At 50.6% G+C, this 24,854-nt stretch overlaps 1 protein-coding gene across 2 annotated transcripts; it reads left to right on the plus strand.

The window, feature by feature from the left end:
* The first annotated feature begins 2,212 nt into the window (after window positions 1-2,212).
* On the plus strand, window positions 2,213-24,215 carry SMG9 (SMG9 nonsense mediated mRNA decay factor). 2 transcript variants are annotated; one of them, XM_049900116.1, is made up of 14 exons: window positions 2,213-2,451; window positions 7,459-7,614; window positions 9,903-9,977; window positions 10,069-10,336; window positions 10,439-10,536; window positions 11,972-12,084; window positions 15,280-15,391; window positions 18,223-18,318; window positions 18,710-18,795; window positions 20,195-20,301; window positions 20,992-21,099; window positions 21,857-21,985; window positions 22,329-22,473; window positions 23,702-24,215. In XM_049900116.1, the coding sequence occupies exons 2-14, from the start codon at window positions 7,465-7,467 to the stop codon at window positions 23,778-23,780; spliced, it is 1,566 nt and encodes a 521-aa protein (XP_049756073.1). In that variant the 5' UTR covers window positions 2,213-2,451; window positions 7,459-7,464; the 3' UTR covers window positions 23,781-24,215. The 2 variants fall into 2 exon arrangements, with proteins under 2 accessions (XP_049756073.1, XP_049756075.1); XM_049900118.1 differs by lacking the exon at window positions 2,213-2,451 and adding an exon at window positions 2,556-2,609.
* Window positions 24,216-24,854: the final 639 nt, after the last annotated feature.

Raw genomic sequence — 24,854 nt, forward strand, 5'->3', positions numbered from 1 at the left:
GACAACACGTAATGCTTATTATGCACCAGGAACTGTTCTAGGCACTTTCATACTCTTAACCCCGCTGGCAACATTATAAGGTACCTTTGAATTATGGGGGTGACGAAGAGTATTGAATATGCCACGGACGGCCAGAAGAACGAACAAATCTGACTTGGAAGAAGTATAGCCAGAATGGTCTTTAGAAGCGAGGATGGCGAGACTACCTCTCACATACTTTGGACATGTTATTAGGAGGGACCAGCCCCTAGAGAAGGACATCATGCTTAATAGCGGGTCATCAAAAAAGAGAAAGACCGCCAATGAGAAGGATTTACACAGTGGCTCCAACAATGGGCTCAAGCATAATGACTGTGAGGATGGTGCAGGACTGGGCAGTGTTTTGTTCTGTTGTACACATGGTTACGGAGTCACACAGCACCTAGCAACAACAGGATAACCATTTTACAGATGGGGCTGTAGAGGCAAAGAGGGTTAAGGCAACTGGCTAAGGTCGTGCTGATATTTACGTCAGCCCAGTTACATGCTCCTAACTCCAGTGCTTTGCTACAACAGTAGCTCTGGAAGGAAACACAATAAACTGGAAACAATAGTGACCTTTAGGATGGAAGATGGGGGCCGGAGTAGGGTATACTGTGCATTACTTCGGCTGCTTAAATTTCGTCGGTAGCTACATGTACTGCTGTTGTTAGCTCCCACTGAGTTGGCCCGGACTCGTGGTGACCCCACGCACAATGGGATCAGACCATTGGGATCCATAGGGTTTTCACTGGCTGATTTTCAGGAGTAGATGGCCAGGCTTTTCTTCTCAGTCCGTCTCAGTCTGGAAGCTCTCCGGAAACCTGTTCAGCATCATGACAACACCTAAACCTCCACGGACGGAGAGGTGGTTGCAGCCGCGGAGCATGAGGTGCGCTGCCTGAGAATCGAATCCGGCTCTTCCACACGGAAGGTGAGCGTTCTACCACTGAACCACCACTGCCTCCTCTACATGGATTAAATTCCATTGCCACTGAGTCAATCCTGACGCACACCAACCTTACAGGACAGAGGAGAACTGCCCCATAGGGTTTCTAAGGCGGTAGTCTTTACTGAAACAGGCTGTCACCTACTTCTCCCGCCCAGCGCTGGTGGATTGGAACCACCCACCGTTCAGTTAGCAGCCGAGAGCTAACCACTGAGGACCAGGGATCCTTCATGTACTACCCGCTCAAACATAATTTTTAGAGAATTTTGTTTAATGAGATTTCAAATGAAAAGTGGTAAATTTCCCATTTACCTATATATCTATGAGCACGTGTGTGTTTAGTTCCCTCTCATCTTAAAAAATCTTTAATTTCCCATCGGACACCACCACCACTAGCTTTACACTGCGCATGCGCTCTCCGTAGGCTGCAATCCCCGCCCATTTTCCTCTTTGGCGCGAACAGGGCTCCGCCTGCAGGCGTTTCAATTTTTGACCTTTTTTTTTTTTTTTTTAAGTGAAAAAGTGGAGACCCTGGTGGCATAATGGTTAAGTGCTAGGGCTGCTAGGGCTGCTAACCAAGAGGTCGGCAGTTCAAATCTGCCAGGCGCTCCTTAGAAACTGTATGGGGCAGTTCTACTCTATCCTATAGGGTCGCTGTGAGTCGGAATCGACTCCATGGCAGTGAGTTTGGTTTGGTTTAGTGAAGGAGTTAATAGGCGGTTTTGCCCTCCCCCCGCCGCGCCATCAGTGGTTAAGCTGTTGGGCTGCTAACCAAAAGGCCCGCAGTTCGAATCCACCAGCCGCTCCTTGTAAACCCTATGCAGTAACCTCTTCTTAGCTATTCCCCCCGCCTGGAGTACACCTGTTCGTCCTTTAGGGTCCAGCCAGACCTGCACTCTTTCATATGTAATTTGATCCCCTGGCTGTCTCCCTCCACAGAACAAGCGGGATCTTTTCCAGGGCACACGTCAGGTCTGATTCATTCCTGTGTTCTCAGTACACAGCCGCACAGGACCCTGAAATCTTCCCTGCTGCCCCACCCCACTGCATCTCGCCAACATCGCTGACAGGGCGGGACTCGAACCCGAAATCTTCGAAGTCTCCTCTCTCTTCTCCGTGACCCGTCCACCACCAACCCCCGCCCAGCGAAGTGCATGCGCACTGAGGCCGCCTCATCCACGCATGCTCCGCTTGACGCTCACGCTCGTTCTCTCGCGCCCAGCCCGCAGCGCATGCGCACGGCCGTCCGTCCGCGGGACCAGACCTCAGTTTGGCACCGCGATACCATCTGTTCCTATCCCTCTTTCGGACCGGCCTTCCGTGGGTGCCACTTCCGGGAGGCCGGTTCTGGAGCGCCGGCTGCTAGCTTGCTCCTTCTCTCTCCCACGCTTCCGGCCCCCCAACGCCGTATACCGGCCGCACCTACTCGTCCCCTTTACCACCTTCTACAACGCGCCCCAACAACCATTCAACTGCCGCCCTAGGTAAGGAGACCGCGTGCCCTCAGGAGGCGCGCGCACCGTCGGGGGCGGGGCACGTCATCGAGGCCCCGCCCCCGCTCCCTCCCTCGACCGTTAAATCGTCGCTCGGACGCCCCAGCGGGTGTGAGGAATTGAGAAGGGAGCCGGGGTCACACTGTCCGGTACCGACATGGCGGAGGGGCGGGGCGGGAGGCAAATAAACAATGTGTAAATAAAAACCTCAGTTCTGAGAGTACCCTTGAGAGGCCTGTAAACTGGCCGAAATGTACTGGGGAGAGCCCTCCTATAATGTGCAAAGAGAATGTTAAGTTCTGGCGGTACCCTGATATGCGTCCTGTAGCCAGACCCTTAAATATTGGGAGGTCCTCCAACTGGTGTGTAAATAGAAACGTGAGGGGTTTTCCACAGATGCGTGTAAGCAATTGACTAACTACTGGCGAAGACCCTGAATAATAATAATAGGAAAAGCCCTATTAAAAAAAAAAAAAAAAGCCACTGTCATCGAGTTGATCCTACAGGACATGGCAGAATTGCCCCATACGGTTTCCAAAGTTGTAATCTTTATGGAGGGGCCTTGGTGGTGCAGTGGTTAAGCGTTTGGCTGCTGACCAAAAGATCGGCAGTTCGAATCCACTAACCCCTACTTGTCTGGTCTTCTGCTATTAGTGTTCAGTGCATCGAATCTGTTTTTGAGATGGTCTTGAAATTCAGGTGGCATGTACTCAAGGTCCTATTTTGGTTCTCCTAGACTTGTTTTAATCTTCAGCTTGCGCATGAGCAGTTGATGGTCTGATCTGTAGTTGGCCTCTGGCCTTGTTTTGACTGATAGTATTGAGCTTTTCTACAGTCTATTTCCACAGAAAGAGTGGATTTGATTCCTGTGTTTTCCATGTGGTGAGGTCCGCATGCACAGTCGGCACTTATGTCCTTGAAAAAAGGTTTTTGCAATGAGGAAGTTGTTGGCCTTGTAAAATTCTGTCATGAGATCTCTGGAGTCCTTTCTATCCTAAGGGTGTATTTTCCAACTAAGTGTTCTTCTTTGTTTCCAGTTTTGCATCCCAGTTACCAGTCATTATTGATGCATCTTAATTGCGTGTTGATCAATTTGAGACAGCACAAGGTGGTAAAAATCTTCAATTTCTTCAGCTTTGGCATTGGTGCTTGGTGTGTAAATTGGAATCACAGTCCTTTTAACTGGTCTTCCTTGTAGGTGTGCGGATATCTTCCTCTCACCAACAGCGGTGCACTTCAGGATAGATCTTGAAATGCCCTTCTTGGCAATGAATGCAACGCCATTCCTCTTCACGTTGTCATTCCCGGCACAGTAGAACACATGATTGTCTGACTCAGAATGGCCAATACTGGTCCATTGGAGCTCAGTGATGCATAGGTTATCCATCTTTATGTGTTCCTTTTCATTTCTGCCCAGTTCCAATTCATACTCAATACATTCCATGTTGTGATTATTAATGGGGGTTTGCAGGTGTTATTGTTATTTTGAGTTGTGCCACAAGAGCAAATGAAGGTCTTAAAAGCTTGGCCCCATCTACATCGTTAAGGTCGACTGTCCTTTGAGTGGAGGCCCTGATGGCATAGTGGTTAAGTGCTGTGGCTGCTAACCAGAAGGTCCGCAGTTTGAATCCACCAGGTGCTCTTTGGAAACCCAATGGGGCAGCTCTGCTCTGTCCTGTAGGGTCGCTATGAGTGGGATTCGACTCGACGGCAATGATTTTTTTGTTTGTTTGTTTAATCTTTATGAAAGCAGACTACCACATCTTTGTCCCAGGTAGCCATTGATGGGTTCGAACCGCCAACCTTTCAGTTAGCAGCGGAGCATTTTGACCATTGTGCCACCAGGGCTCCAAGGCCTTTAAATATATGCTTAAGTACATAAGGGGCTGTAGAAAAAAGTGTAGACTCTTAAGTTTTTTTTTTTTTTTTTTTTTTGGGTGGAGGAGTTCCTCCTTGGGTTGGGCATAAATATAGAGTTAGAAATTGGGGGAGTCTTCCCAAATAATTTACAAATAGGCACTTAGATTCTGGGAGATCCCCATAGGGCATGTGAAGAGATGTTTAAGAACTGAGGACGTCCCCCAAAGAATGTGTAACTAGACTTGTAATTTCTGACGGGGTCACCATAGGAGTCCTCTAAACAGACAGTGAAGTAGACTGGCTTTGTGAGTTTTGGGGGAATCCCCAAAAGCCTATAAATAGCATTAGGGGGTTCCCAAATTATGTGTATGTAGCCCATAGGGGTATAGATAAAGCCAGATACTATGGAAGTATCTCTGTGGGGCAGTTATACTCCACCCTATAGGGTTGCTGTGAGTCAAAATCTACTTTATGGCAATGGGTTTGATTTTTTGGTTTTTGGATACTTATTTGCAAGGGACAAGGATCCTCACAGCTATGTAAACAGACACTTAAGTGCTGGGACAGAATCCCCACTGAGGCATGAAAACAGACACTTAAACACTAGGGAGATCTCCAGAGTAATGTGTAAACAGACACTTAATTGCAAGGGAGGAAGTGTTCCATAGTTGGTGGGGGGTTCAGTCTCAGGGACTGTAAACAGTCATTTAGGTGATGACTGAATCACTTTTCATAAGTATTTGTAAACAGGCCTTTGTCCTCCTTTGTCTAGGAAGACAAAGTCTTGAACCCAGTTTGTGGCTGGGCAAGAGGTCACACCAGTGAGAAAGGAGCTAGACAAGTCCCTTCCTGGGTATCGAGATTACCCCTGCATCCTGTAAACAGACACTTAAGTGTTAGAGAAAGTATTTCTCACAGGGACTTGTTAATGTACTAAGGTGAGGGTAGGAGATTCATAGAGTGATTTAACAGGAGCTGTGAGTCGGTTGTTGTGTTTTTGAGTCAAAATCGACTCAACAGCAATGGGTTTGGTCTGGTGACGCAGCGGTTAAGAGTTTGGCAGCTAACGAAAAGGTGGGCAGTTCAAATCCACGAGCCACTCCTTGGAAACCTTATGGGGCAGTTATACACTTGTCCTATAGGTTGCTATGAGTAGAAACTGACTAGATGGCAGTGGGTTTGATTTAGTTTTAAGAACTAAGCAGGGCTCAGCAAATTTTTTCTGTAAAAGGCCAGAGAGTAACTGCTTTAGGCTGTGCAGGCTATACTGTCTCTTGTCACAACTCTGCCATTGTATCAAGAAGGCAGCCATAGACAGTTTGTAAATTGATGGGTGTGGCTATGTTCCAGTAAAACTTTACTTACAATAATGGGCCAGGCAAGATTTGTCCCATAGGCTGGTAGTTTGCCAACTCTGACCCCTGGGCATGAACAGATGGCCCCATAAACCCATTGTCAGAATTGACTCATAGCAAACTGTCTTGGTTATCTGGTGCTTCTATAACAGAAATACCACAAGTGGATGGCTTTAACAAAGAGAAATTCTGTCACAGTTTAGGAGGCTAGACATCTGAATTCAAGGCGCCAGCTCCAAAGGAAGGCTTTCTCTCTCTGTCTGCTCTGGGGGAAGGTTCTTGTCATCAGTCTTCCCCTGGTCTAGGAGCTTCGCAGCACAGGGACCCTAGGTCCAAAGGACGCACTCTGTTCTTGGCTCTGCTTTTTTTGTGGTAGTAGGTCCCCATGTCTATCTGCTCACTTGTCTTTTATATCTCAAAAAGAAGGCATTGACTCAAGATACAACCCAATCTTGTAGATTGAGTCCTACCTTATTAACATAACTGCGTCTGATCCTGCCTCATTAACATCGTAGAGGTAGGATCTACAACACATAGGAAAATCACATCAGATGACAAAATGGTGGACAACCACACAATACTGGAAATCATGGCGTAGCCACGTTGACATGCGTTTTGGGGGGATACAATTTAATCCATAGCACGACCCTGTAGGACAAAGTAGAACTGTCCCATAGGGTTCCCCAGGCTGTAATCTTTACAGAAGCAGACTGCTACATCTTTCTCCCATGGGTTCGAACTGCCGACCTTTCAGTTAGCAGCCAAGTGCTTAACAACTACGCCACCAGGGCTCTTCGGATGGCCCCACAGAGTACTGCAAAGAGATAGTTATTACTCAGAGACTCCCCTAGAATGACGTGTAAACAGCTGGGGGAACTCTTCCTGGGGATCTGTAAACAGATACTTAAAGGGTGGGGAATGGGTTGTATAGGTAGATATACATTTTATGACATCTTAAATAGGATAATTTAAGCACTGGTGGACCTTGAAATAAAGTGAAATTCAGAGTGAGGGTTAGCAGACCGTCAGGAATAGAAAGTAAACACGCTGAAATGTAGACAAACGTTTGTGTAGTGACAAGCTAAAAGATCCTTGAATGCTGGAACCTCACTCCCCCATCCCCACATACGTGAATAATGGATAAGCAAATGTCATGTTACTGATTTGTAAGGAAATGCCTTACTGTATTTTGGGAAAGAGAATGTCCCATTTTTATGTGAACTTGCCCATATGAATTATATCTATGTTGGGGCAAAGTGATTAATAGTTAGGAATAGTTTGGCCTGCAAGTAAAAGAAATGTATTTGGTTTTCACTGCCCCCAGAGGTAAGCAATTCAGAGTTCATATGGGACCCCCCAAACCGTATATCTTTCTACTGTATCTGTCTTCTGTTAAATTGCTTCACAGTCCAAAAGGGCTACGTGCATTCTAGCCTCTACACCCACGTTCTAGGCAGCCAGGAGGAAGAAGGGGCAAAGGCTCCCTGGAAAGGAAGGTTTCTAAGAGCTGCCAAACCACACTTCTGGTTTCATACCATCGGCCAGAAAGAACCTAGTCAAGGAGCTATGCCTAACTGTAAGCACGGCTGGGAAATGAGTTCTGCATAGCCACGTACCCAGCTAGGGACTGAGGGTTCTGTTTCTCTGGAAGTGAAGAATGGATATTGGGAACCACATCCACAGGGCTCTCTTCTGAAAGGAAGTGTCTCATGTAGCCCACCGTAAGCCAAGGAAAGCAGGAGAGATGTCTCTTCATCCTGGAATCCCCTCATTCTCTCTATAGGTGACCATGTCAGAGTCTGGGCACAGTCAGCCTGGGCTTTACGGGATAGAGCGGCGGCGACGATGGAAGGAGCCTGGCCCTGGCGGCCCCCAGAATCTATCTGGGCCTGGTGGTCGGGAGAGGGACTACATTGCACCGTGGGAGAGGGAGAGACGGGTGAGTGTCTGGGTCCAGTGGCAGTGTCCATTCATCCATTCATTCCACAGATACTCATTGTGTACCTGTCAGGTGCCAGGCACTAATCTGGATGCTGGGAATAGATCTGTGAACAAAACCAACTGCCCTCATGGAGTAAGAGGACAGAGAGTGGTAAAGGGGCTGTTTTAGATGAAATGGGTGGGGAAGGCCTCCCTGAATAGGTGACTTTTGAGCAGAGACCTGAAGGAGTGGGGGAGAATAAGCTGTGCCAAAATCTGAGTGAAAAGCATTCTAGACAGAAAGAACAAGTGCAGGTGGCATGTTTCTAGTGTGTTCTAGAAGTAGCCAGGAGGCGGTTGTGGCTGCTATGGATGAAGAAGGAGGGAAAGGGATAGGAGATGAGGTCCAAGGTGTAACTGGGACCAGATCACTGATGCAGGGCCTTGTAGGCTTTGGAAAAAACTTTGGGTTGCACTCTGAGTGAGCTTGACATTGGAGAGTGAGCAGAGAGGTGCCATAGCTCATGTTTTAAAGAGTTGTGTAATAACAGCAACTGTTTGTATTGATTGTGCATACTGCATGCTGGCACTGTGCTAAGTGTCGTACATCTTTTGGAAATTCTTGAACCCTCACAGCAGCTACTTCATGATGTTGAACCTGTGATAGATCTGATTTCAGCCTCAGAGGTGAAGGGACTTGCCCAGAGTCACAGAGTCCATAGGCTAGAACCCAGGCCCAGCTGAATCTCAGGAACAGCACCATTCTGCTTGCTGTAGAGAGGGTGTCCTGGTCTTGGAATCGGGGGCCATGGTTTGGGTCTAGGCCTTGCTTTGCTCCGCTCATGTGCTTAGGTGACCCACTGCTGGAGTTTGCCTGCCTCTGAGAACTGTTTCAAGGGTGGAAGAACATTACAGTTGCGACCAGTTTCTGGGCCCTAAAACTATGCAACACGAAGAACAATTTACCTAGCACAGTGAGCTAGACTCTTGCTTGTTTCTTCTCTTGGGTCACAGCGTAAGTGAGAATGCACAGTCTCTCTTTCCACACACATCCTTGTGGGGAAATGTTATCATTTTTCTACATCTCCAGTCCCTGTACAAGCAACTCCCAAATCCCTGTCTTTGTCCCTGACTTTGCCTCTGAGCTCTGGCAGCCTCCTCACTTGGCCATAGGTTTCTCACATCCTCCATGTTCCCTGCCCTGCTGACCTCAGCATCTTCCCACCATTTCTCCTCTTCCTTCCTATACCAATGACGGCTACATCATCCCGGATGCCTCTTTCCCCTGCGCCCCTCTCACCCACCCCTAGGCAGGCACCAAATGGCTGCAATTCTACCTCCTGAATGTATCTCTGATCTCACAGCCTCGGTCCTAGGTATCATCCAATCCACGCTGGACCTTCGCACCTGTCTCTGTCCCTGGCGGCCTGGAAGCGCACAGCCTCTCCTCCTCCAGGTCTTCCCCCAGCCCCAACTTGTCTTCTTTCCGAAGCATTTTCACATCATCCTTTGGTTTGTTCTTCATTAGAAGCCAGTGAAGTAAGCAGGGTTTCAGTAGGTAACCCCAATATATAGGTAAAGAAGCTGAGGCCCAGTGAGGAATAAAGACTCCCCCAGGGTTACTGAAGGAATCGAAGAAGGCCCAGGACTCAAACTCAGGTCTCTCCCCTGTCAAGCAGATCAGGGATGAGTCAGAGGAGGCGTGAAGAGACAAGATTTGGGAATAAGTCTGTCAGCTTGGCTAGAGTGATAGAGGGGCTGAGAGGAGAGGAGAGGTGACGAGGATAGCACATGCTACCAGCAGCTCTTAGTTAGTGAGTGCCTGCTCTGTGTGTCCCTTTCATCCTGAAAATAGTCCTGTGAAGAAATTCCTATTCCCATTTTGATGAGGAAACTGAGGCTTAAGTGAGGGTGGTTTCTTATCCAAGTTCATGCAGCCAACAAGAGGCCGAGCATGGTTTAAACCCAGACCTGTCTAGCTTGAGAGCTCTAACTCCTTCCACCTGGGCTTGCTGTCTAGCAGAGGCAGCTCGATGGAGTGGTTGAGGGCATGGTTCCAGAGCCAGATTGCCTGGGTTCAAATTCAGGCTCCATACTTACTGGCTGTGTGATTTTGGGGAAGCCACTTAACCTCTCTGTTCCTCAATTTCCTCATCTGGAAGATGGGAATAATAGTACCTACCTCATAGGGTTGTTGGTAGGGTTGAGGGGGTTAATACATGAAGGTGTTCAGAATGGTGCTCGCGCATGCAAATGTCCAGGAGAGTCGGGGAGTCATTCTTGAGTAACTACCCTCCCTCACCACAGGATGGCAGCGAAGAGACAGGAGCTTCGGTCATGCAGAAAACCCCCATCATCCTCTCAAAACCTCCAGCAGAGCGGGTGAGCAGGGAAGACCCTTCAGAAGGAGGGAGGCAGGGAGGGATTAGGGCAGGGACCTTTCCCACTGACTGGAACCTACTTGCCTCCATAGTCAAAGCAGCCACCACCGCCAACCCCAGCCCCTGCTGCCCCGCCTGCCCCGCCCCCTCTGGAGAAGCCCATTGTCCTCATGAAGCCACGGGAGGAGGGGAAGGGGCCTACGGCCAGTACAGGCGCCTCTACCCCCGAGGGCACTGCCCCACCACCCCCTGCAGCCCCTGCACCACCCAAGGGAGAGAAGGAAGGGCAGAGACCCACACAGCCTGTGTACCAGATCCAGAACCGGGGCATGGGCACTGCTGCGCCAGCGGCCATGGACCGTGAGTTGGGGCTAGGCACAAATGGGTGGGAGCTGGCACTCCCTCACGCATAAACCCTTACCCTTACCGTGTCCTCTCTCTCCTGCTTTCTCCCATCTCCAGCTGTTGTGGGCCAGGCCAAACTATTGCCCCCAGAGCGCATGAAGCACAGCATCAAGTTGGTGGATGACCAGATGAACTGGTGCGACAGTGCCATTGAGGTACCGGGGGTGCCTCCCTGCTGAGCTTCCCCAGGTCTCATATCCTCAGCCCCTACCTCCAGCCGCTTGGTAGGCAACACCAGCCTGGACAGCTTTCAGGGAATTGCAGCAGTGAGAGGGGGTAGAATCAGAAAGTTCTCACCTAGCGAGGGCTGAATTTCAGTAGCTTATGCCAGCTTAGCCGTGCTGGTTGTTAAAATACTGGAATACTTTGATGCTGGCTGTCAAAGAGGTGCTCCCACTGCCAGCCCATGTGTCCTGGGATCTCCTGCATCGTCCCACGCAGGGGGCCTGCTGCACTCAGCTCCAGTACTCCTACCCTTTCTGAGTGTTCAGAACTATGCCAGTGTTAACGATTTTGAATGTTACTCCCCAGAGGTTCCCCCACTTCCCTCTCAGTGGCCCTCACTCTAGTTCAGACTTCACTCTCCTGGACCTTCGTACCTGCCTCCAGTCTCCCAGTCTTCATTTTCCCACCTCTGCTGTCACCCCTGCTCAACTCAATACCCTGCCCAATAGCCTGGACTCAGGACCACCTGCAGACCCGCTGTTACCTGGCCCCATCTTATCTCTACCTCCACTTTCACATGGATGTCACCTAGGAAGCTTTAAAAAAAAAAAAAAGGCCGATACTTAGGCCATACCCGTCGGCATTGTCCTGTAGAACTCTGCAATGATGAAAATGTTCTATATTTGGGCTATCCAATATGGCGACCATATTGAACAGTATAGCCCTAGTATATTCTAATTTAACGTGTCTAGGGTTTTTTTTTTTTTTTTTTAGGGTTGTACTCAAGAGTTGCTTTTTTTCTTTCTTTCTTTTTTAAGTCTCCATGTGATTCTAAGGGGGGCAGCCACAGATGAAGACATAGATGTGTCTTTCTGGAGGAGAGTGTTGTTTGCCCTCTGGTGGTGAAAAGTTAGCAGAGGTGGTGGCCCAGAGGTGAAGGTCAGGAATTTCCAGAAGGGCTCCAAATCCCACAGACGAGAGCCAGGACAGACTGATCTCCCCTTCCAATACTCCACTCCCTTTCTCATGCTTCCCATGTTTTCCCAACCTGCCTAAAGCCAAAAAGCCTCCCAGCGTTCAGTCACTGGGTCCTTTCTTCTCTGACACCCTTCCACTCACCGTTTCTTCCCAAAAGAAAAAAAGGCCAGGCTTTTTTTTCCCTCTGTGTTACAACCATACTGAAGTCCTTTCAACTTCTTGACCACACCAGGCTCTTTCCTACTTCAGAATCCTCACAGCTGCAGTTCTCTGTGCCAGGAACATTCTACACACTGCTATCACCACCATGTAAACACACAGGGTCTTTGCCCAGTTGAGGGTACTAGGGCTTTAGAAGTTTTTCTTGAGGTGGGCGAGCCACAAAGATCCCTCCACCCCCAGCAGCTGACATGTTTGACAAAGATACATCCCTACATCTTCCCACAGTACCTGTTGGATCAGACGGATGTGTTGGTGGTTGGTGTCCTGGGCCTCCAGGGGACGGGCAAGTCCATGGTCATGTCATTGTTGTCAGCCAACACGCCAGAGGAGGACCAGAGGTGAGGGGCACATCAGATGTTTGTGGAAGGCCAAGATGGAGGCTGTCACCGCCACCTGGGTGGGGGAGGGGTAGGCCTGGGGATTGTAATGGTTTTACTTAGGGACGTTGGGAAGTTGCTTCCTCTCCCTGGGCCTCAATGCCTTTATCAGATGACGATGATTATGGACTGGACCAAATCTGTGTAGCTCCCATTTTGTTCCTTCCTTCCTCCCTTACCCAGGAAATGACACAGAGCACAGCTGGGAAGTGGGATGATGCAGTCATTAAGGCTTTCAGTTGAAGCCCACCTCAGTCTGGCCCTGCTGCTCACCAGCTGGTTGACCTTGTGCAGATCACTTCACCTTCCAATATCCCACTTCCTCACCTAAAAGTGGGTTTTGGGAGGATGAAATAAGATCGGGTAGGCAAAAAGTTAACAAGCACCTGGCACACAGCACAGGCTCGAAGGATGGTGGATGACATGGCCTGGGAGATAGAGTGGGGAAGGAGAGCTAGATGCAGGGAGCTGGGTTCTAGCCAGCCCCTGATGTGTCACTTTAGGAGAAGGGCTTTACCTCTCTGGGCCACGGAGGATTGTTCAGGAAGATTTCCTGGCCTGAACAACATTCTCAAGTGAAGACGTGGCGTGACCATGAAGATAAAGGGTGGAAGCTACTGTAAATAAAGGGTTTTGAGGAAAGTAGAGCTTCAAACAGATGACCCAAAGGTAGGGACAAAGAAGGAAAAAGGCAGGGATTAGGGAGTGGGGTAGATAAGCAATCTAAGGGAGAATCAAAGTGGGGGATGAGAAGGGGCAGTAGTGACTTGGGGTTGTAAGAACAGAGATTCATTTATGTTATCTCCAAAAAATAGGGGTTTCTTTCTTTTATAAAGTAGGAGATATTACTCCAGATTCCACGGATGGGCCCTGGGGACCGTGAACCCCTTAACAGTATGTGCAGAATTTTGCCCACATCTGCAGTCAGGCTGTTCTTCAGTAGTTTTCACCAGATCTCTGAGGGGGCTGATGGAGACCTAGAAAAGGTTGAGAACCACTGTTGAGAGCAAGTACATCCACTGGAACTGGGTTCCGAGGTTTTTCCACCTTTGGTGGACTACCTGCTTCCTTCTTAGGTCGGTTCTCCTCTCTGCTCACTAATAGCTTTAGCTCAACTTGGCTCCACTTGGCAATAATATTCATTTCACCTTCTACCCACAACTAGCAAAATTTACCTCTGACTCTGGGTTCAGATTCCTGAGATAGCATCCTATTGGCCAGCTTGTCTTTTTGAGCCATCTCAGCCTCTGGTATGGTGGCCTTTGGTGCTAACACTTGTCATCAAGTCCTATCGGTTTTACCTCCTAATTTATAATTTGTCTGCTTCTCACCCCCTCTACTCCCGCTTCCCTGGTCCAAGCCACTTGCATCTCCCTAAAAAAACGCTAAAAGCCCCTAACTGGTCTCCCTGTGTTTAGTTCAATTCGGCAAGTACTTATTGAGTGCCTACTGTATGCCATGCACTGTTCTAGGTGTTGGGGATACAGCAGTAAATAAAGCTGACAAAAATCTTTGTCCTCATGGAGATTTCATTAAAAAAGACAGAGTAAGCAAAATAAATGTATTTGGTATGTTAAAAAAGGGTTAACACAAGGGAGGAGGTTATAGTTTTAAGAAGGGTGGTCAGGAAAAGCCTTGCTAAGGGGGACATTTGAGAAAAAGCAGACTTGAAGGAAGTAAGCATTCCAGTCCGAGGGATTGGCAGGCTCAGCACCTCTGAGTCAGGAACTCGCCTGGCATGTGTGCAGAATAGCTCAGAAGCTGAGTAGCTGGAGCAGCATGAGCAAGGGGAATCACAGGAGATGAGGTCAGAGAGGCAGAGAGAGGCCCAGTAGTACTCGTAGGCCATTGTCCACTCTTTCCAGCCTGCAGTCCTTGCCACATTGTAGCAAGAGGAAACTTTTTAAAACCAAAATCTGATCTGATCACTCATCTGTGTAAATCTCTTCAGTGGCTTCTCCAGGCTCATAGGCCAAAGCTCTCCTCCTTACTGTGTCCCACAAGGGCCTGCGTGGCCTCTTCTTGCCACTTCCCCTCTTCCTGAAATATTCTTCCTCTGCTTCTGTCCTCACACACACATGCCCTTGCATAATTAACTCTGTTTTTCTCTTTCGCCCTCAGCATTGTTATTCCTCTCTTCGGGGCAGCCCTCCCCAGCCCCACACACTAAGTCATCCCCACTCAATGCACTACTTACAGCTCCTTCTAGTACCCACAGTTACTGATTTACGTTTATTCATAAGCTAGACCAGAAGCTTCGTGGGAGCAGAGACTTTGTCTAGTTCCCTGCTGTATTCCTTGGTATCTGGCACACAGGAGGTCTTCAGTACCTCTTGTGTTTAAGTGGGAGTCTGCCTGCTCTTTGTCAGACAACACAAAGCATCTCAGAGAGGTAGGAATTTCCCTTTGAGAGGTAGGGACTTTTGTCCTGATTTTACAGATTGAAAGAAGTAAAATCGAATTTATCCAGATTGTTAGGTAAAAATCCACTTATCCCAGTCATGGGGTGACCAAGCTGAGCTAAGTGGTTTAGAGCAAGGCCCAGCCCTACCTGCTTTGCCCTCATGTCCACAGCACCCAGCACAGGTAGAAATGAGGGAGACTTCCTGATGGGGAAGAGTTGGGAACCAAGACACCAGACTACCTCTAACCGTGGGGGTATTCAGTGCTGTATCCCCAGTGCCTGGCATAGAGCAGGTACACTTGGTAATTAATAGCTAACAGTAATATACCACTATCTGTCAGGCACTTTTCTAAGGTTTTTACATGTATTAACCTCACAGTAACCCTAGAGGCTTGGTACTGTTGTTACCCTCATTTTACAAATGAGGAAACCGAGGAGAAAGAGGTTAAGGACCTTGCCAAATACTATGCAACCCGGAAGAGGCAGGGCTGGGATTTGAGCCTCAGCAGTCTGGGAGTCCTTGCTCTTAAACGCCTCCGTCTACTGACTTTGTTAAATGAACTAACAAATCTGCTAATAAGTAGGAGTGAAGCCATATGGTACAAAACATGGCCTCCCCAGACAGCAGGGCCATCGAATGGAAGGCTTTGTGGGCAGGCAGGGAACCTGGCCTCACATAATCACTTCACAAGGTCACGTTCTGGAGACATCAGGGGTACCTCTCATGTACCCCGACTCCCTCCTCTCCTCAGGGCGTATGTTTTCCGGGCCCAGAGCGCTGAAATGAAGGAACGAGGGGGCAACCAGACCAGTGGCATCGACTTCTTCATTACACAAGAACGGATCGTTTTCCTGGACACACAGGTGCCAGCCCTCACCTGCCCCATCCTGCTGCATGGCTCATCTACCCCCATCCCTGAATGCTTTCAAACCAGAACCCTGCCTGGGTCCCATGTCGTTCCAGCCAAGCCACAGGCATGCCGGGTGCCTTTGGGCAAGTTGCCCTGAGTCTCCTCTTGTCAAGTTTTGTGTCCCTCCCAACCAGCTTCTACCTAGTAGCCTAAAGAACTTTCTGGCACAGTGGTTAAAAGTATGGGCCCTGGAGCTAAGCTGTCTGTATTCAGATCCTGCCCTTAGATCTTACTATCTGGGTGGCTTTGTATAAGCTTTAATCCCTGTAGATCTCAGTTTCTTCAATTCTAAATGGGAATGATAACTGTACTCAATTTCATAGGGTAGTTGTAAGGAATCAGCGAAACAATCCAGGCAGTCTTGCCACAGGACCAGACGTGTGCTTAGCCCCCAGGCTCGTCACTACTGTTCCAGCTGAGCTACCATGAGTTCGTTGACTGGCAGCTTTCCTCACCTTCTTTGCTCTCAGGCAAAGTCTGTGTTTCTCATCCTGGCATTCAGAGCCTGTGAGAGCTTGACGCCTTCAGACTCTTCTAGCCTCCCCCTCTGCAGTGTGCTCACCAGCCCCACCACCACACATGCACCAAAGGCCTCGCATAGTCTCTCCCCTCTGGGCTTTCCACGTCCCCTTCCCTCTACCTGGCACCACCTACAAGCCGTCTGACCTTGACCAAGTTACTTAACATTTCCACTCCTCAATTTTCTTTTCTGTAAAATGGGGGAAACAGTATTGCCCACTTCCTAGGGTTTTTGTGAGTTTCAATCAGTTAATACAAGGAAAGGCTTTTTGACAGCACCCAACACATCAAAAAAAAAAAAAAAAAAAACTAAACCCACTGCCATCAAGTCAGTTCTGACTCATAGCGACCCTATAGGGCAGAGTAGAACTGCCCTGTTGTATTTCTTAAGGAGCAGCTGGTGAATTCGAACTGCCAACCTTTTGGTTAGCTGCTGAGCTCTTAACCACTATGCCACCAGAGCTCCAAACTTGTTACCATCAAGTGGATTCCAACTCATAGCGACCCTACAGGGCAGAGTAGAACTGCCCCATAGAGTTTCCAAGGAGTGGCTGATGGATTTGAACTGCTGACCTTTTGGTTAGCAGCTATAGCTCTTAACTACTGCGCCACCAGGGCTAACACTCTTAGCTGTTAGTACCATTATTATTAGAACACACTTTTTCTCCTTGCTTTTTTGCCTATTTAATGCTTTCTCCAGGGAGCCCTGGTGGTGCAGTGGTTAAGCACTGAGCTGCTAACTGAAAGGTTGGCAGTTCAAACCCACCAGTGGGAGAAAAGACCCAGTGATCTGCTCCCATAAAAATTACAGCCTTGGAAATGCTAAACAGCAGTTCTACTCCGTCCTGCAGGGTTGCTGTGAGTCAGAATCAACTTGAGAGCAACGGGTTTTAAGGAGCCCTGGTGGTGCAGTGGTTAAGCACTCAGTTGCTAACTGAAAGGGTAGTTTGAACCCATCATCCGCTCCACGAGAGAAAGACCTGGTGATCTGTTTCTGTAAAGATTACAGCCTTGGAAACGCTATGGGGCAGTTTTACTCTGTCCTGTAGGGTCGCTAGGAGTCAGAATTAACTTGACAGAAACAGGTTTAATGCTGCTCCTCCCCAAACATGCAGCTGGGATGTCACCTACTCCTGGCAGCCTTCCCCTCCTCTGAGCGTCCACTGTTCCTGTGTCTTAGTGCTGTGCACGGCTCCCTCTCCACCTGCCTAGAGTGCTTTAGGTGAGGAGCCCTGGCTCTGTTGTTTGGACTGGGGTACAGGCCTGGCCCATAGTCAGTGCTCAGCCAATGTTGGTAGAACAGAGGGATTCTGGTCACTGGGCATTGATGACACAAGAGTGAAAAACATTCTACAAATATGGCGCCAGGCCGTGTGCAGGGGCCACCAGGACCTCAAGCCAGATTGAATACACTGCGAGCTGGGTCATGGGCCTGTGGAGCAGAACAGAAGTTAGCAAACCAGAGTAGAACAGAACACTGACTACGTTTGGTGTTTTAGAAAGTGAGCGGTCTAAAAGAAGCCTCTTCTAAAAGAAGCCTCGTGCAATAAGAACTCAACAGACTATCAAGCTAATTTAGCTCTTGTAGTCTAAATTCTGAGCCCTGGTGGTACAGTGTTTAAGAGTTTGGCTGTTAACCAAAAGGTCAGCAGTTGGAATTCACCAGCTCCTCCTTGGAAGCTCTGTGGGGCAGCTCTACTCTGTCATATAGGGTCGCTATAAGTCAGAATCAACTCAACGGCAATAGTTTTGGTTTTTTCAGTCTTTAAATTCAGGGCTCCTTTAAGAGAAGTTTGGTGAGCTCACCACTGAGTCTTTTCCATCCACTGATGTGATTTTTAAAACCTCACCAATTTTCACACCATTGTTTTTTGACCCAAGTAATTATCTTAACAAAGTTTTGAAAGTATTTCAAACAACTAACAACACAAAGGGTTTCTAAGTGCATGACTCATTCACATAAATGTTATTAAATTTATTGGCATGAAGTGATTTTTCCTCTTTGGCCATGAAGCACTCGAGAGCAGCGCTGACTGTTTGAAAGAGTTGGGGAAAGTATCTGCTTTGAAACTTTTTTCTTGAGCCTCACAGAGTCTTGCTGGCTAGCACTGTACTAATGAGAAGCTGCCCGCTTGTGTTTGTGGCCTTTTTTTGTCCGGGGGAGTGGCAGTGTACTTCCCTTCAACACGTGGAACTTGGGTAATCAAGACCCCTAGGATCCTGTCCCCCCAGCTTCCCTGACACCCTCTCCTCTTGCTTGCATAGCCCATCCTGAGCCCCTCCATCTTGGACCATCTCATCAACAATGACCGCAAACTGCCTCCGGAGTACAACCTTCCCCACACCTATGTTGAGATGCAGGTGAGATCCCCCCTCCCTGCCCCAGGAGATCTGCGATGGTGAGATAGATAGGGTTGACCTGGTTTCTGCTTCATAAAAGCCTGGATGCCCCAAGGGCTGTAGGGTGAGGAGGCATGGAGAGTCACCTGGTTCCACCCCTGGCTCGGCCCCTCAGGAGAGTCACTCCTACCACACTCTCTTCAAGCCTCTGTACCACCCGTGTAGAATGGAGTGGTGATTCCTACCTTGCAGGATTTCGGGACGGCCCGTATGGAAAGTGCTTAGCACAGTGCCAGGCGCACAGTGGATGCGCAAAGGCTCTGTGGCCTGTGCTCTGCTGCCCCCTCAGCTGAGTCCTAGAATTCTGCAGAGGGGGCCCCCAACTCTGTTGTCACTTCCTGTCCACGCTCAGTCACTGCAGATTGCCGCCTTCCTCTTCACTGTGTGCCACGTGGTGATTGTCGTCCAGGACTGGTTCACCGACCTCAGTCTGTACAGGTGAGGAGCTGCTGGAGGCAGGAGGGGGTGAGACAGGAGACAGTGCCCGAGGGTCTTGGAGCCATTGGCCTGAGGTCTCACAAGTCCTGTACAGCAGCCAGAGGGACCCTTTTAAAATGTAAGCCAGAGCAGCTCCCCCTACCCTTTCCGCCCCCGCCCCTCCCCCCCGCCCCCACCAAACACAAAGGCTTACAACCCTCCACTGACTTTGCACATTGCTTAGGACACAACCTAAAGTCCTTCCGTACTTGGCTTACATGATCCTGGTGATCAGTTCCTTGTCATCTCTGACATTGTCTCCCAACTCCTCCCTCACTTCCTTCTTGCAGCCACACTGGCCTCCTGGCTGCTCCTCACCCTGCCCAGAGCCTCTGCTCTCCTCACTGCTCAGCTGGAAACACTTCCCACGCTTCCCTGCCCTCGTGTCCTTCAGGCCGCCCTCAGACCTTCCCCGGCCATCTTCCATATCCCATTACTCCCCCACAACTCTGCTGCATTTTCCTTCACTGCCATTATCAGCCTCTAAAGTTTGTGTAATAGGATCTGTTCATGACCTGTCTCCCCCACTAGAATGTAAGCCTCAGGACGGCAGGGTTCCCAGCGCCTCACACAGTGCCTGGGACAGGGTAGCTAGTTAATACAAAATTGTTGAATGAACAGTAAGAGGAGCTGGCTGTTGTGGTCCTCGAAGCCTTGGCCATCTCCTCCAGGCATGTGTGTCGCCGCCTTGGTCCCCTGGCAGGCGGGCAAGGAGAGGGAGTCAGGGCTTGGCAGAGATTCTGCCTGAGGCAGCCAGAGGCTCCGCAAGTGCCCCCTCTACCAGGCTGACTCAGAACCTGGGGCCACAGTGGTTCCCCTTGGCCTCGGGCCCCGGTAGACCGATGGAGGAAGCCAGCAGCTTTGGGCACAGGGCCCAGGCAGAGGGAAAGAACAGGAGCTCACAGGGAGGGAAGAGCCGGAATCGAGGAAGCAGTTGGCTCCAAAGTCAGGCAGCCCTGGGTCTGAATCCCAGCCCTTATCAGGCGTGTGTCTTCCTTCTTCTCATTTCCTCAACAGCAAAACTATTTTGGGCAGGTTAAGTGAGTTAAAGACTTTAAAACATTCAGTATAGTATCTGGCACATAAGAAGTACTTGATAGATGGAATCTCACTGGTTTATGTTAGTAACCCTGGGGGTGGGGTGAGCTGTGGGTCTGACGGGCATCGGTAAAGACTTGCTGGGGCAGCCAGCTGTTGCAGCCAGATCTGAGTGACTTAATTCTGAAACACCCCTCCCACCACCGTTGTCCATTGGGATTTATTCATTCAACAGACATTTGGACCATCTATAGGGTTGCCAGATAGTGGGATATCTGGGGTGCTAGTGCAGGTGTGACAAGGTCTCACCCCAAATCCCAAGGTTCCTCCAGACAGCAGAGATGGTGAAGCCCTCCACCCCATCCCCCAGCCATGAGTCCAGCAGTTCATCAGGCTCTGATGAAGGCACCGAGTACTACCCCCACCTGGGTGAGAGGCTTTCTGGGGGGCTGGCTGGGCGGGCAGGAGGAAGAAGGGGAAGGGAAGAGGGTGAGAAGCCAGGAACACTCTGGGGAGGTGGGGAGGAAAGGGAGGGTGGGAAGCTGGGAGGAGTCCTCTTTTGAGAGTTGTGAGGAGGGAAGTCAAAAAGGATTAGGTGCCACTTCCTCTCAGGCTCCCATTCCCTCAGCCCAGCCCTGGCCCCTCAAGGTCTGGCCACCCGAGTTTGGGTCTGGCTCCGTGATTAGACTGCACGTCTTTCAGGGTCACTGGCATCTCCCAGCCCGGGTTCAGGGAACGAGTGTTTAATATGAGTGGCCCCCGTCCACCCTGTTCTCCCTCCTCTACGTTTGGTTCCTCTGCCTGCCATGTCCTTTCTCGGCTGTGCTATTACACTTGTCTTTTGCAAAGTTCTAGTTCACTTATGATCCCACTGCAGGCTCTGGCCTCACTAAGCCCCTTGTGCTTCCTCCTGTCATACACCTGATCATGGGGGCCATGTGCCTTACCTCTCTTCCATCAGACTGGGGGCTCCTTGAGGGCAGAAAGAGATCTGCCTGGTGCTAAGTGAAGTTAGGTCCATGTTTACCCAGTGAGGGGTAAGGGCAAATCCTTGGGGTGAGATGGGGGGTCCTTGGGGCCTTGACCTGACCGGGGCCCCTTTCCCCCTCCCACCCTCAGTCTTCCTGCAGAACAAAGCTCGCCGAGAGGACTTCTGTCCTCGAAAGCTGCGGCAGATGCACCTGATGATTGACCAGCTCATGGCCCACTCCCACCTGCGTTACAAGGGTGAGGGTGTCCAGTCCCCCCAGACGCCGCGTTACAGGGGTGAGGGTGCCCAACCCCCCCCAGACACCGCGTTACAGGGGTGAGGGTGCCCAACCCCCCCAGGCGCCACGTTACAGGGGTGAGGGTGCCCAACCCCCCCCCAGATGCCACGTTATAGGGGTGAGGGTGCCCAACCCCCCCAGACACTGCGTTACAAAGGTGAGGGTGCCCAACCACCCCCAATGCCGCATTACAGGGGTGAGGGTGCCCAAGCACCCCCCAGACACTGCGTTACAGGGGTGAGCATGCCCAAGCACCCCCCAGACACTGCGTTACAGGGGTGAGGGTGCCCAGCCCCCCAGATGCTACATTATAGGGGTAAGGGTGCCCAAGCACCCCCCAGATGCTGCGTTACAGGGGTGAGGGTGCCCAGACCCCCCCAGATGCCGCGTTACGAGAGTGAGGGTGCCCAAACCCCCCGAGATGCCGTGTTACAGGGGTGAGGGTGCCCAAAGCCCCCCAGACGCCACGTTACAGGGGTGAGGGTGCCCAACCCCCTCCAGATGCCACGTCACAGGGGTGAGGGTGCCCAAACCCTCCCAGATGCCACGTTACAGGGGTGAGGGTGCCGAAACCCCCTCCCCCCGACACCACCCAGCAGCCTCCTAGCTCCTGACCCAGCCTGTGCACAGACCTCAGGGTAGCCTCCTGACCCCAGCTCAACCGTGCCCCCTCCCCACAACACAGTACGTGCAGGCTGACACGGTTTCTCCTGTAGGTACTCTATCCATGTTACAGTGCAACGTCTTCCCGGGGTTGCCACCTGACTTCCTGGACTCTGAGGTCAACCTGTTCCTTGTGCCTTTCATGGACAGTGAAGCAGAGAGTGAAAACCCACCAAGAGCAGGTGCAGTCACTTCTCAGGGGTATCTGATCCATAGAGAGGCAGATCCTTCCCTGGTCTGGGGTGACATGGACCCACTCTGGTCTGAGAGGAGACTGGGGCGGTCTTTGTCTGGGGGTGACGTGGACCTGCCCTGACCTAGGAGTGACATGGGTCACCCTGGTCTAAGAGAGTGTCCCCAAGACACTTAAACCCTTTCCTAGGAGCCTATTTCGGAGTCACGCAAATACAGGGGGAGCTGGGCCAGGCCTTACCTCCGAGTACTCCCTGAACTCCAGAATACTGGTTGACTGGAGGAAGGCCCTCTCTAGTAGCCTGTCCCCTTACTCTCCCTGAAACTTTCCAGGACCTGGCTCCAGCCCGCTCTTCTCCCTGCTGCCTGGGTACCGTGGCCACCCCAGTTTCCAGTCCTTGGTGAGCAAGCTCCGGAGCCAGGTGATGTCCATGGCCCGGCCACAGCTGTCGCACACGATCCTCACTGAGAAGAACTGGTAAGAGTTCTTGACAGAGGAGTCAGTTCAGGTGTCCCACCCAGGTGCAGACAGAGGAGGGGTCTCCCAGAGATCTGTGTGACCCCAGTAAGGCCCTGCCCCTCTCTAGACCCAGTTTCCTTTTCTGGAACATTGGCAACTGCTGCCATCTTGTGAATAATTCTTCCATTCTGGCAATCTCCAGTCTTGAATTTTTCCTCATGATTAATGAGTGATTTGTGGGGAAGTTTAGGCTCAGAGAGGAAGTGACTTGTCCAGGGTCACAAAGGGAGGAAGTACCTGTGGTCAGGTGTGGTTTGATCATTAGAAGTGGACCAGTCAGCCCAGGGAAGCTTATAGAAAGAACGTCTGTAGCTTAAGAAACTTCCTTATAAGAAGCTTATAGGGATACGTTCTGGGGGCAGAAAGCATAGCCTCACAGGAGACAGGAGCCAGCAAGCTGGCGGAGCCCCAGAAGCTGCACCTTCCAGCTCTCCCCAGCTTGCGTGACCTCGTCTTCCTCTCCTCTTTCCTCCCTCTCTGTCTGCTGGCATTCTCCACCTGGCTTTCGCACAACCCTACACCACCTCCCCATCCCCTACTCTATGTGACTGCCTATGTCCAGAACCCACAGCAGACGGATCCAGGGACACCTCATCTTATTTCCAAACTCCTACAAAAGAGAAATAGATCGGCCTCTGGCCTGGCTCCCCTGGGTCTCTTTGAGGTCAGCTTTGGCCAGAAGGGGCAAGGGATGCAAATGACAGCAGGAAGCCACTCTGGTGAGCGCAGGGCAGGAATGGGCGGAGCAGGCTTTCAGTCCCAGTTCTGCTCTTCCCATTGACCTATCCAGGGCCCAGTGGGGAGGAGGAGAATTTGGGAGTGGAAGGTTGTATAGCAGCTGTTCACTGTTTCTCATCATCACAGGACTGTGGAGGAAGCTGGAGATAAGAGCCCCACCCACACAGGGTAGAGTGGGAGGACTTTTGAACTTGGGGGTGGGAACCTGAGGTCTTAGTCCAAGCCCAGCACCTTCAGCTTTGCTTATCCTGGATGAAGTAAGAAAAGCAGAGTTACCTCCCTTCACTGCCAGCATCTTAAGTCCCAGTTGTGGGGACTGGGCTCTGAGAGGCTCAGACCCACACCTCAGGTCAGACGCTGGGCCTCAGTTTCCTTACCTGTCCAGGGCAGGTGTCAGTTGGGGTGGGACCCGACCAGGGCAGTCCTGACTACTGACCTCTTCTCACAGGTTCCATTATGCTGCCCGGATCTGGGACGGGGTGAGGAAGTCCTCTGCCCTGGCAGAGTACAGCCGCCTGCTGGCTTGAGGCTGAAGGAGGAATGTCATGCAGGGAACTCCCTTCTGGGTCTCCAGGGGACAGCAAGGGAGCACACGTGTCCTCCCTTCAGCACGTGGAGAGTGGCAGCAGGTCTGAGGAACGAAGGCCACGGCTTCCTCAGCCTGAGACGTGAGGTGTCCAGGGCCAGGCCCACCTCAGTAGAGGATTGTTCAGGTGGCGACTTAGAGATCGCACCCCAGCCTGCAATGGGGCAGCACCTCCTGAGTCCCCCGCACAGGGACAGGCAGTGGGAGGAGCCTGAATGGTCATAGCAGGAAGCCCAAGCTCCACCTTGACCTCTCTCAGCAGGGGCAGCAGCTACAGCTCCCTTTTCCCTGACTCCAAGGAATACAGGGTGAGGCGGGGTCTGGAGGGCTCTTTCTTGGGACACATCTGGTGGTTCACATAAATACTGTCACGCGAGCCTGGTCTCCTACTCGTATTCCTCTCCACCCAGCATGCCGTCTTGGGAAGCAGGGCACATTTGGCACCCGGCTTTTGTGGTCAGGTTGCCCTCGCCGCCAGCTGGAGCCTGAACTTCCTGCAGAGACACGTCCACTGTAGGTCATAGGGTTGTGTGGAGCAGGTGGATACTGGAACTCCCTAGAAAGGGGTGTTCTGTTTCCCAGGGTGCCATCAAGCCTCCCATCTTGGTGTGATACAGATGGGAGAACACAGCACACACCCTCAGTTAAATACAGTACCACCCTCGTTTGTTCTCACTCTAAGACTGTGCCTGTTAAAAAAAAAAAAAAAATAAGTACCCTTAAATACAGTGTCTCCTTGTGGCTACAGAATAGAACATGTCCTCAGTTAGACAGATACTTACCCTTAGTTGATAAAGTTCTTATTCTTGTTCAAATACCATAGTTGCCCTCATAGTGCGTATGGTTGGCTAAATATGGTGCCTTCCTTCCCTTATATTCCTTGTTTACTCTTGGTGAAAAACAGTCCCTACCCTGATGGTGCAGTGGTTAAGCTCAGCTGCTAACTGAAAGGTTGGTGGTTCAAACCCACCCAGCCGCTCCGCAGACCTGGCAGTCTGCTCCCGTAAAGATTATA

The sequence above is a fragment of the Elephas maximus genome, chromosome 11, assembly GCF_024166365.1.
Source record: "Elephas maximus indicus isolate mEleMax1 chromosome 11, mEleMax1 primary haplotype, whole genome shotgun sequence".
NCBI lineage: Eukaryota > Metazoa > Chordata > Mammalia > Proboscidea > Elephantidae > Elephas > Elephas maximus.

What these genes read in the sequence shown, in the direction of transcription:
- SMG9 (XM_049900116.1), top strand. Translation starts at nt 7,465, where the DNA reads ATGTCAGAGTCTGGGCACAGTCAGCCTGGGCTTTACGGGATAGAGCGG. An exon ending in ACGCCAGAGGAGGACCAGAG is followed by an intron (nt 12,085 to 15,279) that starts GTGAGGGGCACA and finishes TCCTCTCCTCAG; the next exon opens with GGCGTATGTTTTCCGGGCCC. An exon ending in TGAAAACCCACCAAGAGCAG is followed by an intron (nt 21,986 to 22,328) that starts GTGCAGTCACTT and finishes GAAACTTTCCAG; the next exon opens with GACCTGGCTCCAGCCCGCTC.